At 42.1% G+C, this 20427-nt stretch overlaps 1 protein-coding gene across 1 annotated transcript; it reads right to left on the bottom strand.

Moving 5' to 3' along the window:
- Window positions 1-12146: 12146 nt before the first annotated feature.
- On the bottom strand, window positions 12147-14429 carry LOC117384115 (poly(A) polymerase type 3-like). Its single transcript, XM_033981399.1, has 2 exons — window positions 14344-14429; window positions 12147-13872 (listed from the first exon to the last, which is right to left on the bottom strand). The coding sequence occupies exons 1-2, from the start codon at window positions 14427-14429 to the stop codon at window positions 12147-12149; spliced, it is 1812 nt and encodes a 603-aa protein (XP_033837290.1).
- Between the last annotated feature and the right edge of the window lie 5998 nt (window positions 14430-20427).

Here is a 20427-nt window from a genome sequence, read left to right as displayed (position 1 = left end):
ACCAGTGCTCGAGAAATGGCAGATCCTAAGGTGTGTACTGAAGTATCACACAGGAGGCAGCAGACCGGAGCCCTGGACCTGCAAAGAGTGAAAAACAGTGCAAAAAGTGGATCAAAAAGTTTCTCAAAAGCTCAGAGAGCAGCCAACTGGAAATTCACCATGTCCCACCATCTGACACAGGCTGCTGGGTGTATGTAGTGAGCCTGATTGTGCCCCACATGATGCTGCCAAGGAACTCCACCCATACACTCACATACTCGCTAATATGCATGCGTCTGCAGTGGACACATTTTGAGTTCTGTGATGGTTTCTCGACTAAAATACTGCGCAGGAGATCGTGTTTTTAAGTGTTTTTATCATCCGAGAACCAGGAAGTGCATCGCTAACTTTACAGAGACAGCAAGACTCTCCACTGTACAATATCTGAACAGCAGAACAAGCCGAAATCTTAAACTTTTATAACATCCAGCTGCGATCGAAGCACAGACATCTTCCCTTTCCGCAAATGCACAAAGACACTGACACTAAAATAAGCTGCGTTCGTCTGCGTCGCCATGTTTGTTTTGGGGTCGCTTGAGTGCAATAACATAAACTAGATAACCTTTGACCTTTACTGTCACCCTCACATGTTGTAATCACATAAGGTAACTAAAGAGGCAGTATGAATCAGTGACTCATGTGTGTTCCCTTGTGACAGCTGTCGGGAGGACTGTGCTGTGACGGACTGAACCAGGCCAATGGGACTCTGCGGTACAACGGAGCGTATTATTGCACCAGCTACAGCTTTCCTCCTGAACGAGCACAGTCACAGGTTTTGTTTTAATATTTTACTAAGAAATCGTTATGTTTTTAGGGTAATTAGTATTGAACAGTAACATATGTCAGTTATTTTCTATATTATCTAATGCAAACTAAAATATTGATCTAAAACCACTTGATAATCGAAGCAGGTCTATTGACTTCCTGTTACAATCTGCAGAACCGATTGGCCCCGCCTCTTCATAAAGACATTTCACTGTGACAAAAAGCTGATTTTTATTTTTTACTTTTTTATTTTTGTTGAAAAATATCCGCATGGCATGAGTCATGAATGAATTTTAAAAAACAGACTAAAACACATTTTCTGAGCACCTTGAATGGAGGACAACACAAGCTGATGCAAACATGGACGAAAGAGTAAGAGTAAGAGCGAACGCCGTTATAACCTGGTCGAACGTTCTTCAAAGTGGATTTTACGGATCATTAGCTTCATCACATAATTACCTGAGCACAAACTGTAAAAAGAAGCGTGTGTGTGACGTCACTCATAGCGTTCGGCTCCAGTCAAAGGAATCGAGGCTGGCGGTTATAGGGGTCAATTTGGAGCCAAATCACGGCCACGAGTATCATAGCGACCAAAGAGCCAATCCGGAGCCATGCTGTTGAAGGTAACGCCCCTTTAATGCCCACGCCATTGGTTTAGCAGGGAGCAGACGCTTAGCAACGCTGTCAATCAAACCTGTTGCTAACGCTAGAGGGAGCAGCCCCTGGGAACTGCATCTATCATTTTTGAAAGCGTAAATGTGAGCGGTGTGCACAAGAGAGAAGGCAAGAGGGAGCGCACTACTCAAAAAACTCTTTCTGCATTATTCACGACCCCAAGGTTCGTGACCCCAAAGTTGAGAACCAGTGAATTACAATAGCGTCATGCTGTTGAGAATCTCAGTTCTAAATTTGAGCCTTTTGTTTCCACCCTCACTCAACAGTCTGTATTTACCTGACAGGATATCCGCGCTGCCCTCTGCCTTTGAGCAAGTCACACCACGCTCCATGTATTGAGTTTCTCTCCCACACACGGGGTGCAGGAGGAGCACAGTTCTGCCGCGTTACATCAGAGACTCACTGCCAACAGAATCCAGACCTGATACTGTCTAAACAGGACACACTCATGTAACGTTACGTAACTACTCATCTTGATGTATACGTTGTGTTTAAAGGTGCATTTTTGGTGTGCAGATTATTTATTTAACCTGGAACCATTCTTGAGTAAGATTGTACTGGATTTAAAATGAAAGTTGAACCAAAATCAACACTAAATCAACTGTTTTGGCAACTAAACTGTGTATATGGTATTTTAATAATATTGTATACTGTGCCTAGTCCTTTTTTGGCAATTTTTTGTGCAAACTAGGAACATTTGCAGCTTTGTAATTAAAAAAAGGTATAAAATATGTGTGTCCTTTCTTCAGTGGCCTCTGCAGTTTCCAGTAGTTGGTGACATCACACAAGACTGCCCTGATTACAGCCAGGTGTTTCTGATTATGAGCATTATAACCCTTTCTTTATGGGATCAATACATATTAAAATTAATGTCATGCAAAAATAAAAACCTGACCTGTAAATATGCGAGGTTGTAGCCCAAGCTCATTCCGTCCTTAGTCCCCTGCTTCATAAAACATGACAATAGACACAATGACAGCTCCACAAGCATCTCTACACTTTAAACACATCATACACCCCCCCCCCACACACACACACACAGCGTTAGTATCTATGTCCCGGCTCATGTCCTTGTTTAAGTTCAGTTGTGTGGACAGATTTGATTGTCCAATAGATATAACTGATGTAAATTACAGGGAGCTGAGTGTGGATGGTGTTCTGGGTCTGAGAGGCGGAGTAAGAAAATTCCAGCCTGTCCAAAGGCACTTTTCCTTCATGGTATTACACTGTCATCTCTGGAGCTTGCTCTTGTCGATCTGTTTTGATTTCTTTCAGCAAATTCCTGTGGTGGGACAGGGATCAGACCGTGTAACATTTAGTACGTACGGGTAGAGTCTGAAAGTTTAATTATGTTTTCCCAACTCCCACAGACGAATCCTGGGCACGACACTTGGCCCACCTCGCCCCCAGTGTGCTCTGGTGTATGAATGTGTGAGTGAATGTGTGTGTGAATGTGTGAGTGGTTCCTTGAGGTAAAGTGCTTTCAGTTCCTTGAAGGTGGAAAAGCGGTATGTAAAATGTGCCCAGTTGTCATGTTGTGTTTCCTCAGAATAATATAGTGACGGTGGGTCTTTGGTTTTATGTCTTGAGTTTTAGGAAATTGTTTATAAACCCTGAGGAGTACAAGTTTCTCAGGGTCTTGTTCACGAGTGAGGAAAGGATAGGATAGAGCGTGAGATTGACAGACGGATCAGTGCAGCGTTTGTAGTGGTGCGGTCGCTGTATCGGACTGTCGTGGTGAAGAAGGAGCTGAGTTGAAAGGCAAAGCTCTCCATTTACCGGTCAATCTACGTTCCTCCCCTCATTTCATTTCATTTTTTTGGTTTATTAGGACAGTGTACAGTTACATTAAGCACAGTGGCAGATATGTTTGTACCCGATTGTAGCTCATAGCATTTCCATCTGTAGTCCTGGGAAGGGAAGACAACACACACAAAAAACAACTTTACAATATACAAATATACAATAAAATAGATATTTATGAGTTAAAAGTGCAATGTGTAATGTAATGTAATGTAGTGTGAGCATGTTTGGTGCTCCAGAATCCAATATTTGACGGCCCGTGAAAAGCTATAAAAATCAGTCATGTTCTTTAGATTGTCTGGAAGCCCATTCTGTTCCTCGATGGCTTTATAGGAAAAGGCTGATTGAGAGAGGGCAGACTTTCTTGTAGGAGCATTGCAGTCGCCTCTAGACACAGACCTTCTCTACTTGTAAGCTGAGAGCGAGGCTGGATGTAGGTCTTAAGAGGAGGTGGGGCGGCGTCATGTAAAACTTTATGGACCCGACGGATATCAGAGTACCTGATCAAGTTGTCGAAACTTAGTATTTTATATTTTTCCAAAACATGGCAATGATGGTAACGCCTTGGCTTTTTATCGAGAATTTTCAGGGCCTGATTATGTAAAGATCTAAGAGATTTTAGAGCTGTTAGGTTCGCCTGAGACCATGATGATATGCAATACAGAATATGAGATATGATCATGGCATCAAAGTAAGACTTTGCAGCTTCTAGTGATAACGCGTTCCTAATATGTCGAAGGTTCGCAATGTTAAACTTCAAGACATTACAGGTCTTTTTAATGTGATTTTTAAAGTTAAGTGAAGGGTCCAATATGACACCTAGATATTTAACCTCTTTAACGTTTTTGATCACGCGATTATCCACATAAATATTTGGGAAGACATTTTGAGTTTTTTTGTTTGAGAAATACATAGTGACCGTTTTCTCAGTGTTCAACGCAAGGCAGTAATTGTTAAGCCACTCTAGTGCTTTTGCCATTGTGGTGGATAGCTTAGCGGCAACAGAATTAACGTCAAAACCATACACAAACAAGACCGTATCATCAGCTACATTAAGACTTCTACATCACTGCAGATGGAGGGCAGGTCATTAATGTATAGACTGAAGAGCAATGGCCCCAGAATGCACCCTTGGGGCACACCTGTAGTACAGGCGAGGTATGGTGAGGTTTTATCCTTTAGTTTTACGCACTGGTAACGGTCCGCTAGGTATGATTGAAACCAATTCATAGTATTTGCAGATAAATGAAAGTTTTGCATTTTGGTCACCTATGTTCATAAGCTTTAAGTAATGACCGAAAGGACAAGGTCGCGGATACAAACGACTGAAATGAGTTTCATCCAACCAGGGTTGCTGGTTGCTCCCTTAGAGATAGGGAAAGGAGCTTGGTCACATGGGAGGAGCTCGGAGTAGAGCTGTTGCTCCTCCATGTTGAGAGGAGCAGCTGAGGTGGCTCAGGCATTTGTTCAGGATGCCTCCTGGATATCATCTGGAGAGGTGTTCTGGGCATGTCCCCCTGGGAGAAGGTCCCAGGGAAGGCCCAGTACACACTGGAGGGACTTCATGTCTCTCGGCTGGCCTGGGAACGCCTTAGGATACTCCGAGAAGAGCTGGAGGAGGTGAGTGTGGAGAGGGAGGTTTGGGCCTCTCTGCTCAGACTGCTGCCTCCGGAAAAAGCGTAAGAAAATGGATAGATGTTTATAAACCATTACAACTGATTTCAGAGTGGTCTCGCAGGCTGAGGCACAGCTTGTCAGGCAGCATGTCATATGAGAGGCATTGATTGCATTAAAATACATTGCATTAGCTGCCTCGCATGTTAAATTGTCTCTTGTGTGTTTAAAATTGGACAAATTGAATTTAATTATACAGGCTTTTTTACTTGGCTATTTAAAGTTGAGTTTGGACTCAGCAGTGACTCTTAGGTATGTAAATTCACCTACTGTTCCTTTTATCAGGAAGGAGGGTTAACTCTGGCAGCAGTGTTTTAGACCAGTTTAGTTGTTTTGTTCCACTTTAAGTAAAATCATTATGATGGTATGTATAGTACTGTGTCTCTGAACAACAGAGTCTCCCTCTCTTCACATGGGCAATTGGTGTGAAGTTCACCATTTAGCATGTGTAAGCTATAATGAAATATTAGTACTGTAACATGTCAACAGTCCTTTTCTTTTTCCTCTTGAGTTTTTGTTTTGACAGTGGAGCTTGACAGTGACGGCCCACTCTGCAGCTCTGAAACAAAATGTCCCATTCATTTTTCTCATAGACCTTACGAAAAAAAAAAATATTAAAAGTTGAAAAGCTTGCTCAGGAATAATCAGCTACGTGATAAATAAAGACCATAAGACCTATACTTTCATTTAAAATCTGTTTCTGAAACTTTATAAACCGTGAAGTTGTTAAAACATTTCACAGAATCTTGCATTTTAAACAGCCTTTTTGGACTGAAAATGTTATGAATATTAATTAGTGCGTAGCTGGTTAGCATGTACCTCGTTAGCCTCCGTGATGCCTTTGAACTCTTAATATTTGAAATTTTTTTAAGTCTATGGGAAAAATAAATGGAAAATTGACTCCCAAAACCTGAGCAGGCGTCACTGTTGAGCTCCTGCGAATGTTGAAGAGGGGACATTATGCAGAATCAACTTTTTGGAACTTTCTCCCACGTTATACTGTTGTTTCCTCATCAAAAACATCCCTGAAGAGGTTTAGATGTCAGCCTTGCATGTTTGAGTAATTTATCGATCTTACCCAGGTCTAGAGGTAAGATCGGGCCTAAAAAATCCCGCCCGACCCGACCCAGGCCCGCGGGTATTAAAGCCCGACCCGGCCCGAGCCCGACCAATTAACTTGATTTGCAGGCCCGAGCCCAAAGCAAACCCGAAATTTCATATTTTAGAGGATAGAGGATAAATAAAAAAATTAAAGAACCAAACAAAGTTAAACATGCGTAAAAATAAGCCTACTAATAAAAAACCTTCGCCACTAACTACTGAAAATGGTCTAAGGTCCTGACAGCAAAAGTCCACGCACTTGTCTGTGATGGCCTGCTTAGCGCGAAGAGGTGCGGTCTTTGGGACAAATGATAATATAAATGTTTGACGATCATCACTTTTGCCAGTACAGCTGTTTAAATACCTGCTCAGCGTCGAGGTGCGTCTTTTTGCTCTCGTATGAAAGCAAAGCGCCACATTGACTACATTCAGCGAAGCCAACGCACGTTTCTGTAGCATTTTCAACAATCAATTTGAAGCATTTCCACACCTCACTCTTGCCGGTGCGTGTTTGCCTTTTCAGTTCCCCTGTCTTTAGTTTATCCTTTATTTCTTGCTGCTCCATATCAGGGATACCAGGTCAAAATAGATGTGGACTTGCGGAGGGGAAGATTATTAAGAGGGCGGCGTTCACGTGCGCAGAGTATGCTCTGGCTCTGCGGCTCCTGTTTAGTAGTTAAATAGCAATTACCTTACAGCGCCTTCTCTGTTTTATCCAAATTATTTTTTTTATAACAAGTATTCCTAAGTTTAGTATCCACACATCGTTTTAGTATACATTTTTATAAACATATATTTATTTTTAAAAAGTCAGCTAGAGAGGAACCCGGCCCGACCCGACCTGAGCGTAATGATTGACATTTTAGGCCTGACCCGGCCCGAAATTCGGGTCGGGTCGGGCTCGGACTCGGGCTTAGGCTTAAGATCTTACCTCTACCCAGGTCCTATTCAAACCCTCCTGACGGTTAACAGTACGAATCTACGCCTGTTGTACAACTCTCAACCCGCAAACCTACGTCACACACTGCCATTTTCCATAAGTATACAAGAGCAGGATACAAAACACACTACAACTTCACAAACCTGATGCAATGTGCAGTAGCTCCATTAGCGACTATGTTGTGACAGCGCTCTGACGGAGGAGTGAGGATTATTGAAACGACGCAACCTAACATTGTCGAAATATGTTATGTTTCAAGCGTAATAAGTTCTCTTTAATCAAATCTCATCATTCATAATTTCCTCTGAGAACTGTCCTCTCAATCTGCTGCCAAAAGACTGGAGAGCGGTGGAGCAGAGATGGCACTTTACCCACGCAAAGCGGAGGAGCGAGGGCCCCGGGGAGACAGTTTAGTGCGCATCCGAGTGTGGCATTCTCACAGACGAGAGGAGGGCACACGTTTGTTTAGAGAAGGGGGGGATGACGAGGAGAGGGGGCAGGTTAGGGTAAGAGGAGGGGAGGAGGGAGAGGGAGGGAGGAGACGGGACAAGGACTGGAACGGCGAGGGGAGGCGGAGTAGGAATAGCAGAGGGAAGAGGGGATAGGGTCAGGGGAGGTTGTTTAGAGGAAAGGGAAGAGGGGATGAGAGAAGAGGAGGAGAAAGCACAGAAGTTTGTTTAGAGAATTGAAGGAGGATGAAAGGAGCGGGGATGAGAGGGAAAATAGAGAGAGGTGGGGGGGAGGAGAGGAGGCAAGCTTGTTTAGAGGGGAAGAAGAAAGAGAGGCTGAAGAAAAGGAAGAGGAGCGTGTCACAAAATGGCTACATGTAATATTGATTAAGACAAAGAACATCAGAGAGTGAAGCCCGTACGTCACAGAGGGCGTGTTCGGGGGGTAGGGGACAACGGGGATTGCGTCTTGAATGCAGGAGGAGAAAGACGAGTGAAACATGCATGAATCACTCTAAAAACAAATGGGTTAAAGCTGAACTAAGGACCATTGTGACCTCATTAAAAGTGTTTGTAAGACCCTGTGATGGTTGAACAATTACACGAATATGTCTAATGTGATGTATGTATTTAAACACGATTTGTGCAAATGAAAAAGACGCTCAAATTGAGTTCTATCAATCTGGAAAGGCTTAATATCATTCATTTTTGTTGGAAAATATCTGAAAATCTACACTTTTCTACACCAAAAGTTGTCTGGATTCAAACTATAGACGAAATATATAAAGAAGTGGACTAAGTGAGTGTGACGTCACCCATAGTCTTTGGCTCCACTCAAATTAAGCTCATCGAGGTTAGCGGTTATAGTAGTAAATTTGGTGCAAAGAAACATATTACGAATTCTGACTGCGAGTATCATGGCAACCAAAGAGCCAATCCAGAGCGAGGCTGTTGAGGGTAACGCCCCTTCCCACCCACACCTCTGTTTGAGCAGGGGATGAGTGCTTAGTAACGCTTTAAATCAAACTTGTTGCTAATGCTAGTGAGAGAGAGCATAAAGAAGGCGCCTGATTTGTCTGTTATTAATGTTCATATCTTGATTTACGGACACAATAGCGAAATAAAAACACCAGGATCATGCAGAGCGGGTTAATACAAACAAGACCAAAATGACGAGTCTGACAACAGCAGTTACAGAGAGAGGAGCAACAGTTTTTCAGCGTAAAGTGGAATTTGAGCCAGAATTTATGGAGCCGGAAATGCGTCCATGCTAACTTCCTAATTGGGATGCAGCAGCTAGCAGGTTAGCAATGTCCATTTATATATACAGTCTGTGATTCAAACGGATCTGCAGAGAAAGATGAATAAAAGATGGATCCTTCTGAGTTTGACAGTGTGGTCAGTTTGTTCATCTGCGTCTCAGTTCCATCACTGATTGATCATTTAACTCAGGACCATTGACACTAGAGTCGTTTTATTTTTGACAAGTATGTTTTGCAGTTATCTCCTCCAGGGCCTGCCCACTGGTGTAGCAGATGAAGATGCTGAGATGCCTAATAGTTCTGCTGCTGCGGGGAAGGACTGTAGCCGTACCCGCAGAGACAAGAAAAAGGGAGGGAGACGGCAGGTGAAACGATCGGTGGAGAGGTAACAATAGAAGAAGACTGTGATTGGTTGACAGTGACTGAGAGTTGAAAGGAGGTAAATCCAGACTCTTTTGTTGCTATTTTAATACGTTTACGTGCACAGAGAACTCGCTAAAAGTGCGCTAAACAACGGAATTCAAATCGTCTTCACCACAAAACCTGCTAGACCGCTCTTGCCCCAGTCTACATCAGCTCAAAGAACCAAATATGTGCACAGATAAACAGTATAATCACTTTCACTTTAGATGTAGCAGACCAAATCAAAACAACACTTTCATAATCCGCAGTGGAGCGACTAAAACGAGTGAGTACACGTCCAAATTAAAGACTGTACATATATATAAATGGATAAAGCTAACAAGCTAGCTGCCTCATTCGAAATAGGAAGTCATCACTGCTGCTGTCAGACTCGTCATTTTTGGTCGTAAAATATTCGTATTAACCCACTTTACATAATCCTTGTGTTTTTATTTCATTATCTTGTCCGTAAACCAAGATATGAACATTAGTAACAGACAAATCAGACGCCTTCTTTCCCCGAGGTTGCTCCTGCTGGCTTTCAACAGCCTGGATCCGGATTGGCTCTTTGGTTGCTATGATACTAGTGCAGTTGAATGCCTCTCCTAGCTCGATTCTAATATAAATCAAAATGTGCTACGCGAGCGTCTATTTACGTACCAGCTTCTCCAGTTATTCGGATCTGGGACACTCGATCCACATCTCAATGGTAGTTCCCGGGATTCTACAGTCATACTTGCGTGCGTGTAAATGTAGTGAGTGTTGCATTAGCTCCTGAAGTGATGCAGTCCAGACCACTGCACTCTGACTGTTTCGCGCGGCTCCTCTGGCACTTTGACCCTGTAAGTCTCTGTAAACCTCTGTTGTAGCATGTCACCAATAACAGAATGCATGGGAGATCTTTACACGAGCTCTTCACACGATGCTTTTGACACGTGGAACGCTGTGTGCGCTCAAGGGATGGACAAAGGTTTTATTTAAAGAGACGGTATTTTACTTCTACGGGGTATTAACTGCTAACACATAACATATTTAGATCACCATGTTTTCTTTTATTGCTTTAAAAATGCTATATTTGCAAAAAACAATGTATTAACATGTTTTATAAGTCTCACTTTCCTCTCTGCGTTAAGTCACTCCCCCTTCACAACACGATCAGCGTGCATCCCGCTAATGAAACTACTGCACACCAAATCAGGTTCGTCAAGTTGTAGTGGACAGTTTTGGATCATGTTTTTGTATATTTATGGAGAATTGTTGAGTGGGACCATGGGTGGGCGGAGCATTGCACATAATCTTACTGCTAATCGTCAAGAGGGTCCAATAAGGAGAGAGAGATTGCTAAAATACTCACACAGGTATGGATGTCATCTAAAACCTAACAACATTTTAACATATTAAAAAGCTAAAAAAAATAATAATAAAAATCAATTTTGCAGAATACACCGCTTTAATATTTCATGAATATAACCTCAGATATTAAGTCAATTTTCTTAGTTTTTTTTTTTTACTAATTTAATGCTGATCTATTCACTATTAACGATTAAAAACAAAATGTGATTTTGTACTCTCAAATGGTTTCATTGTTTGAAATCCTCAAAATGTTTAAAGACACATTACGCAAAGTTGACTCCGTTTAGCTTTTAAACATGTATGACAGTGTTCGCAATTTAGCTTCATTCATCCAGGTCTCAATAATGCAGTTAGGACTTGTGCTGTACTTGTAGCTCATACAGCTGCGTGGCTAGAATTGTACTCAATTATCAGCACAAGATTAAAAATCGACTCATTTACAGTAATGTGACGATTCGTTACTTTCCATCTCTGGTATCAAGTTTCTCTCTGTCTTGTTTTAAAGTGTCATACAATCCTCACCACTAAAGGGCCCTTGTTTTATAAAGGAACTAAACTCACTAAATCTGTCAGCATTTTGTTACACATCGGCATAAACATTTGCTTCAATAATGAAAGGCCCACGATGCACACTCGACCAAGTCAGATCTGTGGAGAGGTGACCTATTATGCTGAAGAGTAAAAATGCATGTTTTTCAAGGTATCTTTGAGCAATACAAATGAAATGAGAATTAAATTAGGTTTAATGTGAAACTTTCCAGACAAAACAATAACATCTCCATGGACACAAGCAGGTGGAGGATCCCCTACCAGAAAAGTTCCATAGTACCTCTTTAGCATTGCATTAAAAAGTATGGATACAGCTTGCCTCTGATGTGTGTATTGTGAAGTCAATGACGCTCTATAACTGAATCAATTATGTGAACTGAACCCTACTGGACACTGGACTGTGGTTGGTGATCCTGACAGAGTGAAACTGAAGGACGGGTCAAATGCAGCAGAACAAACAAATTTGGCACGTTTTCACCTCCTTACAGACACATCTTAATATTAACTAGTAATATTAAAACAATCTAACAAACTAGCCAGTAAAATGCAAGGATTCATTTATTTTTGTAACGCCCAAAATCACAACAACAGTTGTCTCGAAGGGCATTCATGTTTTGGTTGATGGGGGAAATCGGAGTACCCGGAGGAAACCCATCCAGACACGGGGAGAAACATGCAAAACTCCTCACAGAAAGGCCTGGGATCGAACCAAACCCTCTTGCTGTGAGGTATGAGTGTTGCCACTCAGCCACCGTGCTGCCTACACACAAAAACAAAACAACAGGAAAAATCAGACAAAACAAGAAAAATCGGCCAGGCGAGGAGGAGGAAGACCAGGCGAGGTTAAAGCTATACCCAAGAGGAAGGTTTTAAGCCTGGTCTTAAATACAGAGACTGTGGGGGCCTGTTTAACATCAGCAGGGAGTTGATTCCATAGCACAGGAGCTTGGTAACTGAATGCTCTCCCTCCCACTGTACTTTTGGACACTCTAGGAACCACTAATAGTCCCGCATTCTGAGAGCGGAGTGCTCTGTTTGGCTGGTACGGGACAATAGCATCTTGCAGATAGGATGGGGCCATACCGTTTGCTTGAGGGACTATGTCTTTTGGCTGGCCTGGGAACGCCTTGGGGTTTAAGTCGTCTTTTTGAAGATGAACTTGGGCCTCTTTATGGGTTTATGGCAGACTCCAATGGCTTGTCCAACTGGAGAAGACTCCTTTTTCGCCCTCTTAGCCGCAGGGTTGGACTCTGGAGAGTGAGGGCGCTTGGTGGAGGTCTGGTCCTTTCCATGAACATTAGCATCTGCCTTTATTCCGGTAGATTCTTCTTTCAACTTTTTCACACTTTCACTATTGTCTGGAGAATGTCCCCTTTTTTTGGCCTGTCCACGGGGTTGCACAGCCGCTCGGGTGTCCTCAGCCGGCAGTTTAGATTTAACCGTCTCTTGGTCGGCGTATGCTGCTGATAACTCCATCCCTTCTGCCCATAACTTACCAGAATGAGCATATACATTATGGATATATCTTTCTACATTCTGGCTTAAGTTCACGTTCTTGGCGGTTGAATAGAATTTGACTCCAACCAGCCACGTTGTGTTCAAACAGTCTTTTCCAGGGAAGGACTCTAAACTTGGGCAAGCCAGAGCGACGTGGAAATTCTTCTCCAGGGTTCCAACCAGGTGTCGAATTTTAGACTCCACAAAACCAGCCCATACTTGGTGCTGGGCCTCTGTAGCAGCATTAGCACGCAGTACAATATAATATTTGTAATCCTGGAAAAATTCTGCAGGTTCAAAGAGTTTTTTCCAAGCTGCTTTGCTGTCTTTCATCTCCATTATGGTGTGTCCACGCTTGATCTCCTCCATCATGATCTTCAGAGTGGAAGAAGACACATTGAAGGCGGAGTTTTGGTGTGGGTACGATGGCGTGATAATCGGCATGTGGTGAAACCGATCGCTCACATTCACTCTGGGATTCCACACCGGAAGGTTCAATTTGTGCTCCTCAGGGAACTTCAGTAAGATGGGGTAAGTCCAGTCCCACATGGAGACGACCTTAAAGAACTTAGCCACCAAAGTTGCAGTGGTGGCATAAGGGTACAGCTGGCATACTCGGGCGACTAAGATACCCCAAGAAACTCCACCCAGAAACCCCATCTTATTAGAGTAGATGTTCCGACATTTCGCCCAGTGTTTTATGGTGACTAGCACTTCTCTGAATGTGAAGATATTTGGCACCAAGCTCATGATCTCCTGTGTAATTCGGTAGCCCTGTAGACTCCTCACACAATGGATCTCCATGTCTTTCAGATGAGCAACATCCATCAGATTCAGTTTGTTGCTAATGCTGTTCCGGTTAATTTTTGCATACACCATGTCGATGTCTGTTCCGTAATAAGTGAGCTTTATAATTGGGACAAACGCATCCTCAACAACCTGGATGATCTGGATGCCACTGTGGGTCTTCAGTTTCTCCACAAAAGATGAAAAGAATTGGGATCTCTCGACAAAGCCTGGTCCCACACAGAGCAGGTCAATGTCATTTCCCTTTGTGTTGATGCCCAAAGCGTAGGACCCAAATGGGACTACTCGTCCGCCAACCTGTTCTGTGACGTGGTCGGGAACATTCATCTCCAAGCAGGTCTCGGTCAGCCATTTCTTAAATAGCGACTCTAAATTTCGGACCATCCTTTCACGACGTTTGACCTCCAGGTGAGATTGGAAGATGTCGATGGATTTTAGGTCCTCCATCAACATCCTTGTCCTCCTTAGTTCTTCCTCAGATGGCAAGTCGAAACTGGCAGGTTCAGTGATCCCGTACCATTTAGGCACGTCTTCCAATGAGGAGATCTCGAAGAGGCTGTAAAAACATATGGAGAGATCATTAGTCAAAAATGCTAACATTTCATTCTAACATTGCAATTTACTTTAGGTTAAGACATAAACTTGGGTAGGTAGGTTTGCCAGTGGTTCTTGTAAGCCTTAAGGTTACTTTTAGTGTGGTAAAGAAGTGTTCCTCAACTTTACACAACTACTGTATTTGTGGTAGGACTGTTCTGATGGTACTAGCATTTGCATTCTAACACAGGAATAGTGTGAAATGTGCTTTCTTTACTTTAATGTTTACGTGCCAAATACAGTTAGTTTTGATTGTTATGTTACTATGTGCTGATTTGACTTCTCATAACACCTATGATAAACTATTTCAACAGCAATTCTACATAAAACAGATACATACTCAGACATCGTAGCAAATGAAGCTGTACGTTGAGGATTTGTGTGAATCGGGAGTAAAATGCACGAGGAGCACAGTTTTGCAGCTTACTCTCACAGAGACAAGTGTAGACTGAGGCTGTGTGGACTGAGGGGTTCTACAGGTAAACTCTGGGACTTTGACGTGTCATCGCCCGTTGTCATGGCGATTCACGACAACGTTGTCATGGCGACTCATGACAACGGACATCATCAGAATCTGGAACTATTTCAAAACAAAACAAAACTATTGACCTGATTTTAGCAGAAACTGGACTTGAAATAGTAGTAATAATAATATAATAGTCCCATTAAGAGATACATTCATGTCTGTACATTGATGCCATTGTCGTCATTTATATTTCAATGTGACAAAGTAATAACTAGTATTTTCTGTTTATATTTAGTCAAAGTGTATTTTCATTTCTAATACATAATTTTATAAATGCCTTCTACCGATCTTGATTCATATTTTTCTTTTTTTTAACAATAGTTACTCATTGCACAATATCACATTAATTTTGTTCTCTGACAGCAGGGGCGGAGCCAGACATTTTTGGTTGGAGGTGCTAAAGGGGTGCATTTAGCCTACCCCTGACCCCTGCCATGTTTGCTTAAATGTTTTTTTTTTTTTAAGTTTAGATTTTTAATGATTTATTAATTTTTTTGTCTCATTTTGAATACTCGGTGGTTGCTACTTTAACATTTTCTATTAAAATTGGATGTGTTATCAAAGTGAGGTAAAATCTTTAGGGGGAGCTATAGAGGAGCTTCAGTTATTCTAGGGGAGGCAAGTGTCCCCTCAAGTCAAAGCCCCATTAATTAAAGCACTTGACCCGTGCATAGTGTTATAATAACTACAAAGCTGTATCAGAATTTACATATATCCATCCAACCATTTTCTTCCTAGTCTTCCCTCTCCACACACACTTCCTCCAGCTCTTCTGGTTGGAGTCTGAAGGGTTCCCAGGTCAGCCGAGAGACATAGTCCCTCCGGCATGTCCTGGGTCTTCCCCGGGGCCTCCCCCCAGTGGGATGTGCCACTAACACCTCTCCAGGGAGGCGTCCAGGAGGCATTTGGAACAGATGCCCGAGCCACGTCAGCTGCTCTTCTTGAGGTGCAGCGGCTCTACTCTGAGCTCCTCCGATGACTGAGCTCCTCACCCTATCTCTAAAGGAGCGCCCAGTCGACCTAGAGGGGAAACTAATTTCGACGGCTTGTATCTGCAGTCTTGTCCTTTCAGTCATTACCCAAAGCTCACAACCATAGGTTAGGCATAGAATTTACATATAGATGATTGTAAATATTCTTACCTCTCTGAATCTTCATCACCACAGCAGCCAAAGTATCAGCCTCCTCAGCCTCTTGATCCCCTTCATCTTCACTCATTTTATGTTGATACTACTTGTGTACAAGTTTTGAAATTTACTCAATTACCGTAAGCCCTGGTATCTAGACAATCCTACTAAATTAGTCTCTTGTAATGGTGCATGTGGCTGATTTCAGATTTTCCTGTTCGTTTATGTTTTTGTTTTGTTCCTCATGTGTGACTTTGATGCTGTCAGTGTGCTCAGATGGGCTGTTGGAGCTGTGATGATGACTTGTTGTGTTGTGTTGTTGTTGTTGGAGGTGACTGTAGTTTTCTTCTTGACTCCTGTGATCTGTTTCCCTGAGCCCTCTTGCTCTCTGTCTGCTGTCCTTTAGTCCTTTAGTTTGACATGCTGTCCAAACACGTCCCTCTCAGCCTGTCCATGTACCACTGTAAACACGGGGATTTACGATGGACGTCTAAGGCCCAGCTCCCAACTCTTAGCTCTTGGGTCCGTGTTTCTGGAAGCAGGACGTGAAAATGGGTCAGGAGTCTCGGAGTTGCCCTGACATAATCCAGTATTTAAAAAAAAAACATGCAAATAGATTTTATTGGGGCTGTTAGTGATATTTTACAATGTTCTCTTGTCAAAATCATACATGGAGGAAGGTTCTCCTAGACGTTTTTAGCTCCATAAACCATTGTCGGTCAAATCACGTCTATTATAGCCACGTTTGACTCTTGGGCCACTTATTGTATGGAGTTTGCATGTTCTTACCGTGTCTGTGTGGGTTTCCTCTGTGCACTACTGTTTCCTCCATCAACCCAAAACATGATTAAAACCTTTCGATGAATATTTCTTAGATCTAACTGGAGAATTATTACCTAAAATATAGCAGGTCACAACAGTTCGATAGTAAAAGTTTTATTTCATCAAACACCACCGACATTGGTCAACTTCATAAACTGGAGATGTTAGATATTGACTAGCGTTACTCATTGCCAAACGTAACAAACATCTCAACATTTGTCTGCACTGTCTACCAACGCTTTGTTTTTCTGTCCTGTTAAAGTGAATGGAATAGAATATTAATATGTGTACATGTGCGCACGCAGCAGGTCTAAACGCGACACTCCTGGTAGCGTCTGTGCATGTGGAGGTTGGAGTTTATATTTACATTGTGTGTTTTGGTTCTTAAGCCGATTATCCAAATTGGAAGGCAAAATGAGCTCCTCACTTTGGGCAGTCAGATCCTATGACTAAAACCTGTCAGGAAATCTAAACAGACTCTCTCTACGTCTGAATACTGATCACCTAAACCCCAGCACTCGCAGCCAATCATTACTCAGTGCTAGTGCAGACTCCGCAGCTCACTGACTGAGTTCATGCCTGGTATTTTTGAATGAAATCAGCAATCCTCCTCCATTGTACCTGCCTCATAGAGTGCGTGGAACAGCCTGGCATGTTGGTCTTGATAAGTTCAGAGCTATATGGGACACATTAGATGAGATGTTCTGTGCTTTTTTCCGCACAATTAGCCCCAGTTCCTCCTCTGTGTGTTTGCTTATCGCTCGCTGACGGAGCTTTGACTCGATAAAACGCTGTCGTAAAACCCGGTGGAGGGCTGTGCCAGCTGGCTGCAGAACAGTTACCGTCTTTACCGAGCAGGAGCCAGAGACGAGATGAGGGAGAAGAGTCCTACTCAATATAGGTGACAGGAATGGGAGACAGAGAAGCACAGATATAGTACTGACGCCTCATTTTTACCTCAAACAATTTATGCCATTATGCATTTTGTTGGCTACGCTAGCAAGTGTTCATTTTTAACAATGTATTTTTTCACATCAGGTTAAGGTTAGGATTAGGGTTACGGTTAGGGATAGTTAATTTGGTTAAGGTAGAGCGTAGGGACACGTTAGCGAACCGGGTCTTGGCATTGGGAAAAAATTATACCGCTAATTAACAGAATTTGTCAAGATCATATTTTAAATTTACGTAAGATGCATCTGAATTTGGTTTAAATCTGCTATAAAACATAAATCCACTTTTTTCACTACTAAACTGTATATGGTATTTTAATAGCGTTATCTACTGTTCCTAGTCATTTTTGGCAGCTTTCTGGTCAAATCCACCTAAATCTAAGTTTGTGCTGCCTCTGCATTTTCCAGTAGTTGGTGACATCACGAGTAACTGCCCTGATCACAGCCAGGTGTTTCTAAGCACAAGCACCTGGCTACAGGAGCGGAGTTTGAAGTTAACTGAGGATACAAATTTATTTCTTAATTTCGCTTCTGCAATGTTCCAAGATTTATTTCCATCCAGTGTTGCATTCATTTTTCACCAAGATGTTGCATTGATGATGGTCGAGTCTGACGCTGCACAAAGTTTCTCCAGCACATCCCAAAGATCCTCATTGGGGTTAAGGTCTGGACTCTGGACAATCCATGTGTGAAAATGATGTCTCATGCTCCTGAACCACTCTTTCACAATTTGAGCTCGATCAATCCTGCCATTGTCATCTTGGAGAGCGGAGACAGACGGTGTTGCCAGGATAGGATGTATAAATAGGGTTTCTGGGTAATTAGAGGTGTGGTTGAGGTGTGGTCCTGCTCCTAAATCTCAGTTAATCATATTAACTCCATGTAACTTCCCACAAATGTAATACAATGTTTGTTGGCTACTACTGAATGTCTTGGTTAATCAGTAAGTAATATATATATAAAACATTTGAACCGTTTCCTTTGTTGTAGTTTTCTTCATAAAGTATAGGCCTACTAAGTGCAGAGGCGTTGCATGATCTGTGCAAGGTGAATAATTCAATTCATTTATTTTTGTAACGCCCAAAATCACAACAACAGTTGTCTCGAAGGGCGTTCATGTTTTGGTTGATGGGGGAAACCGGAGTACCCGGAGGAAACCCATCCAGACACGGGGAGAAACATGAAAAACTCCACACAGAAAGGCCTGGGCGACCCGGGGATCGAACCAAACCTTCTTGCTGTGAGGTATGAGTGTTGCCACTCAGCCACCGTGCTGCCTACACACAAAAACAAACAGGAAAAATAATAGGCTCTATATCTGCAATATTGGAAACATACATTTTTGGACAGTAATATCAGTAGTATAAATATATTATACTTTTAGAAGTGTAACTAGTGATGGAAACTGTAATCCACTTTCAGACTTGTGACTGATGGAGTTCAAAAAGACTATGGGCCTCAGTGTCTTCCCCATATACCCAAAGCAGTATGCACTGCTGTTGTAGCATGGATCAAACTCACACTTCAGTGGGTGAGCACCATAATACTATGAGCTAAATGAGTTCATAATTCACCCATAAACATTGTTATTACATTTGCGGGACAACGTGTTTGCACCACAAACGTCTTAATCTCCCACAAATGTAATAAGTATTATGTTTGTGGGACATTTGGTTATTATGTTTGTGGGTTTATTACATTTGTGGGGAAAACAATATTCTCGTTGCTCTGGTCAATCAGAACAGATGATGCAGTACAATGTGTTTGTAGGAGCAGAGACGACAGTGAGACAGACCTGGACTGGGACAGTTAGGACTTGTGCTGTACTTGTAGCTCATACAGCTGCGTGGCTAGAATTGTACTCAATTATCAGCACAAGATTAAAAATCGACTCATTTACAGTAATGTGACGATTCGTTACTTTCCATCTCTGGTATCAAGTTTCTCTCTGTCTTGTTTTAAAGTGTCATACAATCCTCACCACTAAAGGGCCCTTGTTTTATAATTGTATTACTATTATACAATTATAATAATATATTATTATTATTATTATAATTGAGCTGTGATGATGACTTGTGGTTCCAGGTCTTCCATGAAAAATCCCCTCATGATCGGTGACAGTGGGTCTTCCATGGTGAATCCTTCGTTCTGTTTGTAAATGGTTCCTTTGAATTAAATCTTAGTCGGGTCATTGTAACTTCTATTGTGAGTTTGGTTCATTTTTGGTGTAATTTCGTGGGATAAGAACATTTCATCTGGTTTCATGGAGATGTGCTTTAGGTCGTCTGTTGCTTTGTGAGTGATCGTACGCTGTCGACTATGGGATGGAGTGTTGTTCCTGTTTTGTGTATCTTCAGTGGGTGATATATCCGTGGTGTGATGGTGGCTGTGGTACCAGATCATCGTTTGCGTCCTGGGTTATTTTGTTTTGGGCTAATAGCGGCTTTAATAATGATTTGAGAGTCCTTTTTAATTGTTCGGTTGGATGTTTTTTGAGTATGTGATAGGTATTGCTATCGTGTAAAAGTTCTTCCATTTTATTTTTGTAATTGTCCTTATCCATAACAAGTACATGGATATGGACATAAGTTATTTCCCAGTTGTCTGGAGTCACTGGTGGTTTGCTGTCTCTCGTGGGTTTTGGCTTTGGCTTGGATTATCTTAAGTTTTTGGATGTGCCTCCCTTTAGTTTTTATGAATTCTCTTTTGTATTGTAGTTTAAAATGATAATAATAGTTTAAATTTGCAGGTCCCATTTGAATAATGCCATTTGCCTCTAGGTCCATGTTAATTTGAGTAATGTTGTCCATAGTGAATATTATCCTCTCTTTAACCAGGGCCATCTGTCCTCAGTATTCTTGGTCTTTATTTGGTTCTTGGGATGAGTCCTTTGTCTCAGCACCATAAATGAATTCAAAGATGGTTTCAATAGCGCGCTGACTTCATGTGTTGCTGATCCAGTGCTCAACAAGCCTTGACACTGCTTTGTCTAAAACTTTCTTTCAGTCTTTAGTAAATTTAATTCTGTCTTCAGTTTTATATGTAGAATTGGTGAGTCTTTCTGTCAAACAGGAGTTTATGATTCAACTACT

Source organism: Periophthalmus magnuspinnatus, chromosome 16 (genome assembly GCF_009829125.3).
Source record: "Periophthalmus magnuspinnatus isolate fPerMag1 chromosome 16, fPerMag1.2.pri, whole genome shotgun sequence".
In the NCBI taxonomy this organism is placed as follows: domain Eukaryota; kingdom Metazoa; phylum Chordata; class Actinopteri; order Gobiiformes; family Gobiidae; genus Periophthalmus; species Periophthalmus magnuspinnatus.
Note: the sequence above shows the minus strand (reverse complement) of the source record. Positions and strands in the feature narration are given on the sequence as shown.

What these genes read in the sequence shown, in the direction of transcription:
- LOC117384115 (XM_033981399.1), bottom strand. Translation starts at nt 14,429, where the DNA reads ATGACAACGGGCGATGACACGTCAAAGTCCCAGAGTTTACCTGTAGAA. An exon ending in CTCAGTCTACACTTGTCTCT is followed by an intron (nt 13,873 to 14,343) that starts GTGAGAGTAAGC and finishes ATGTTTTTACAG; the next exon opens with CCTCTTCGAGATCTCCTCAT.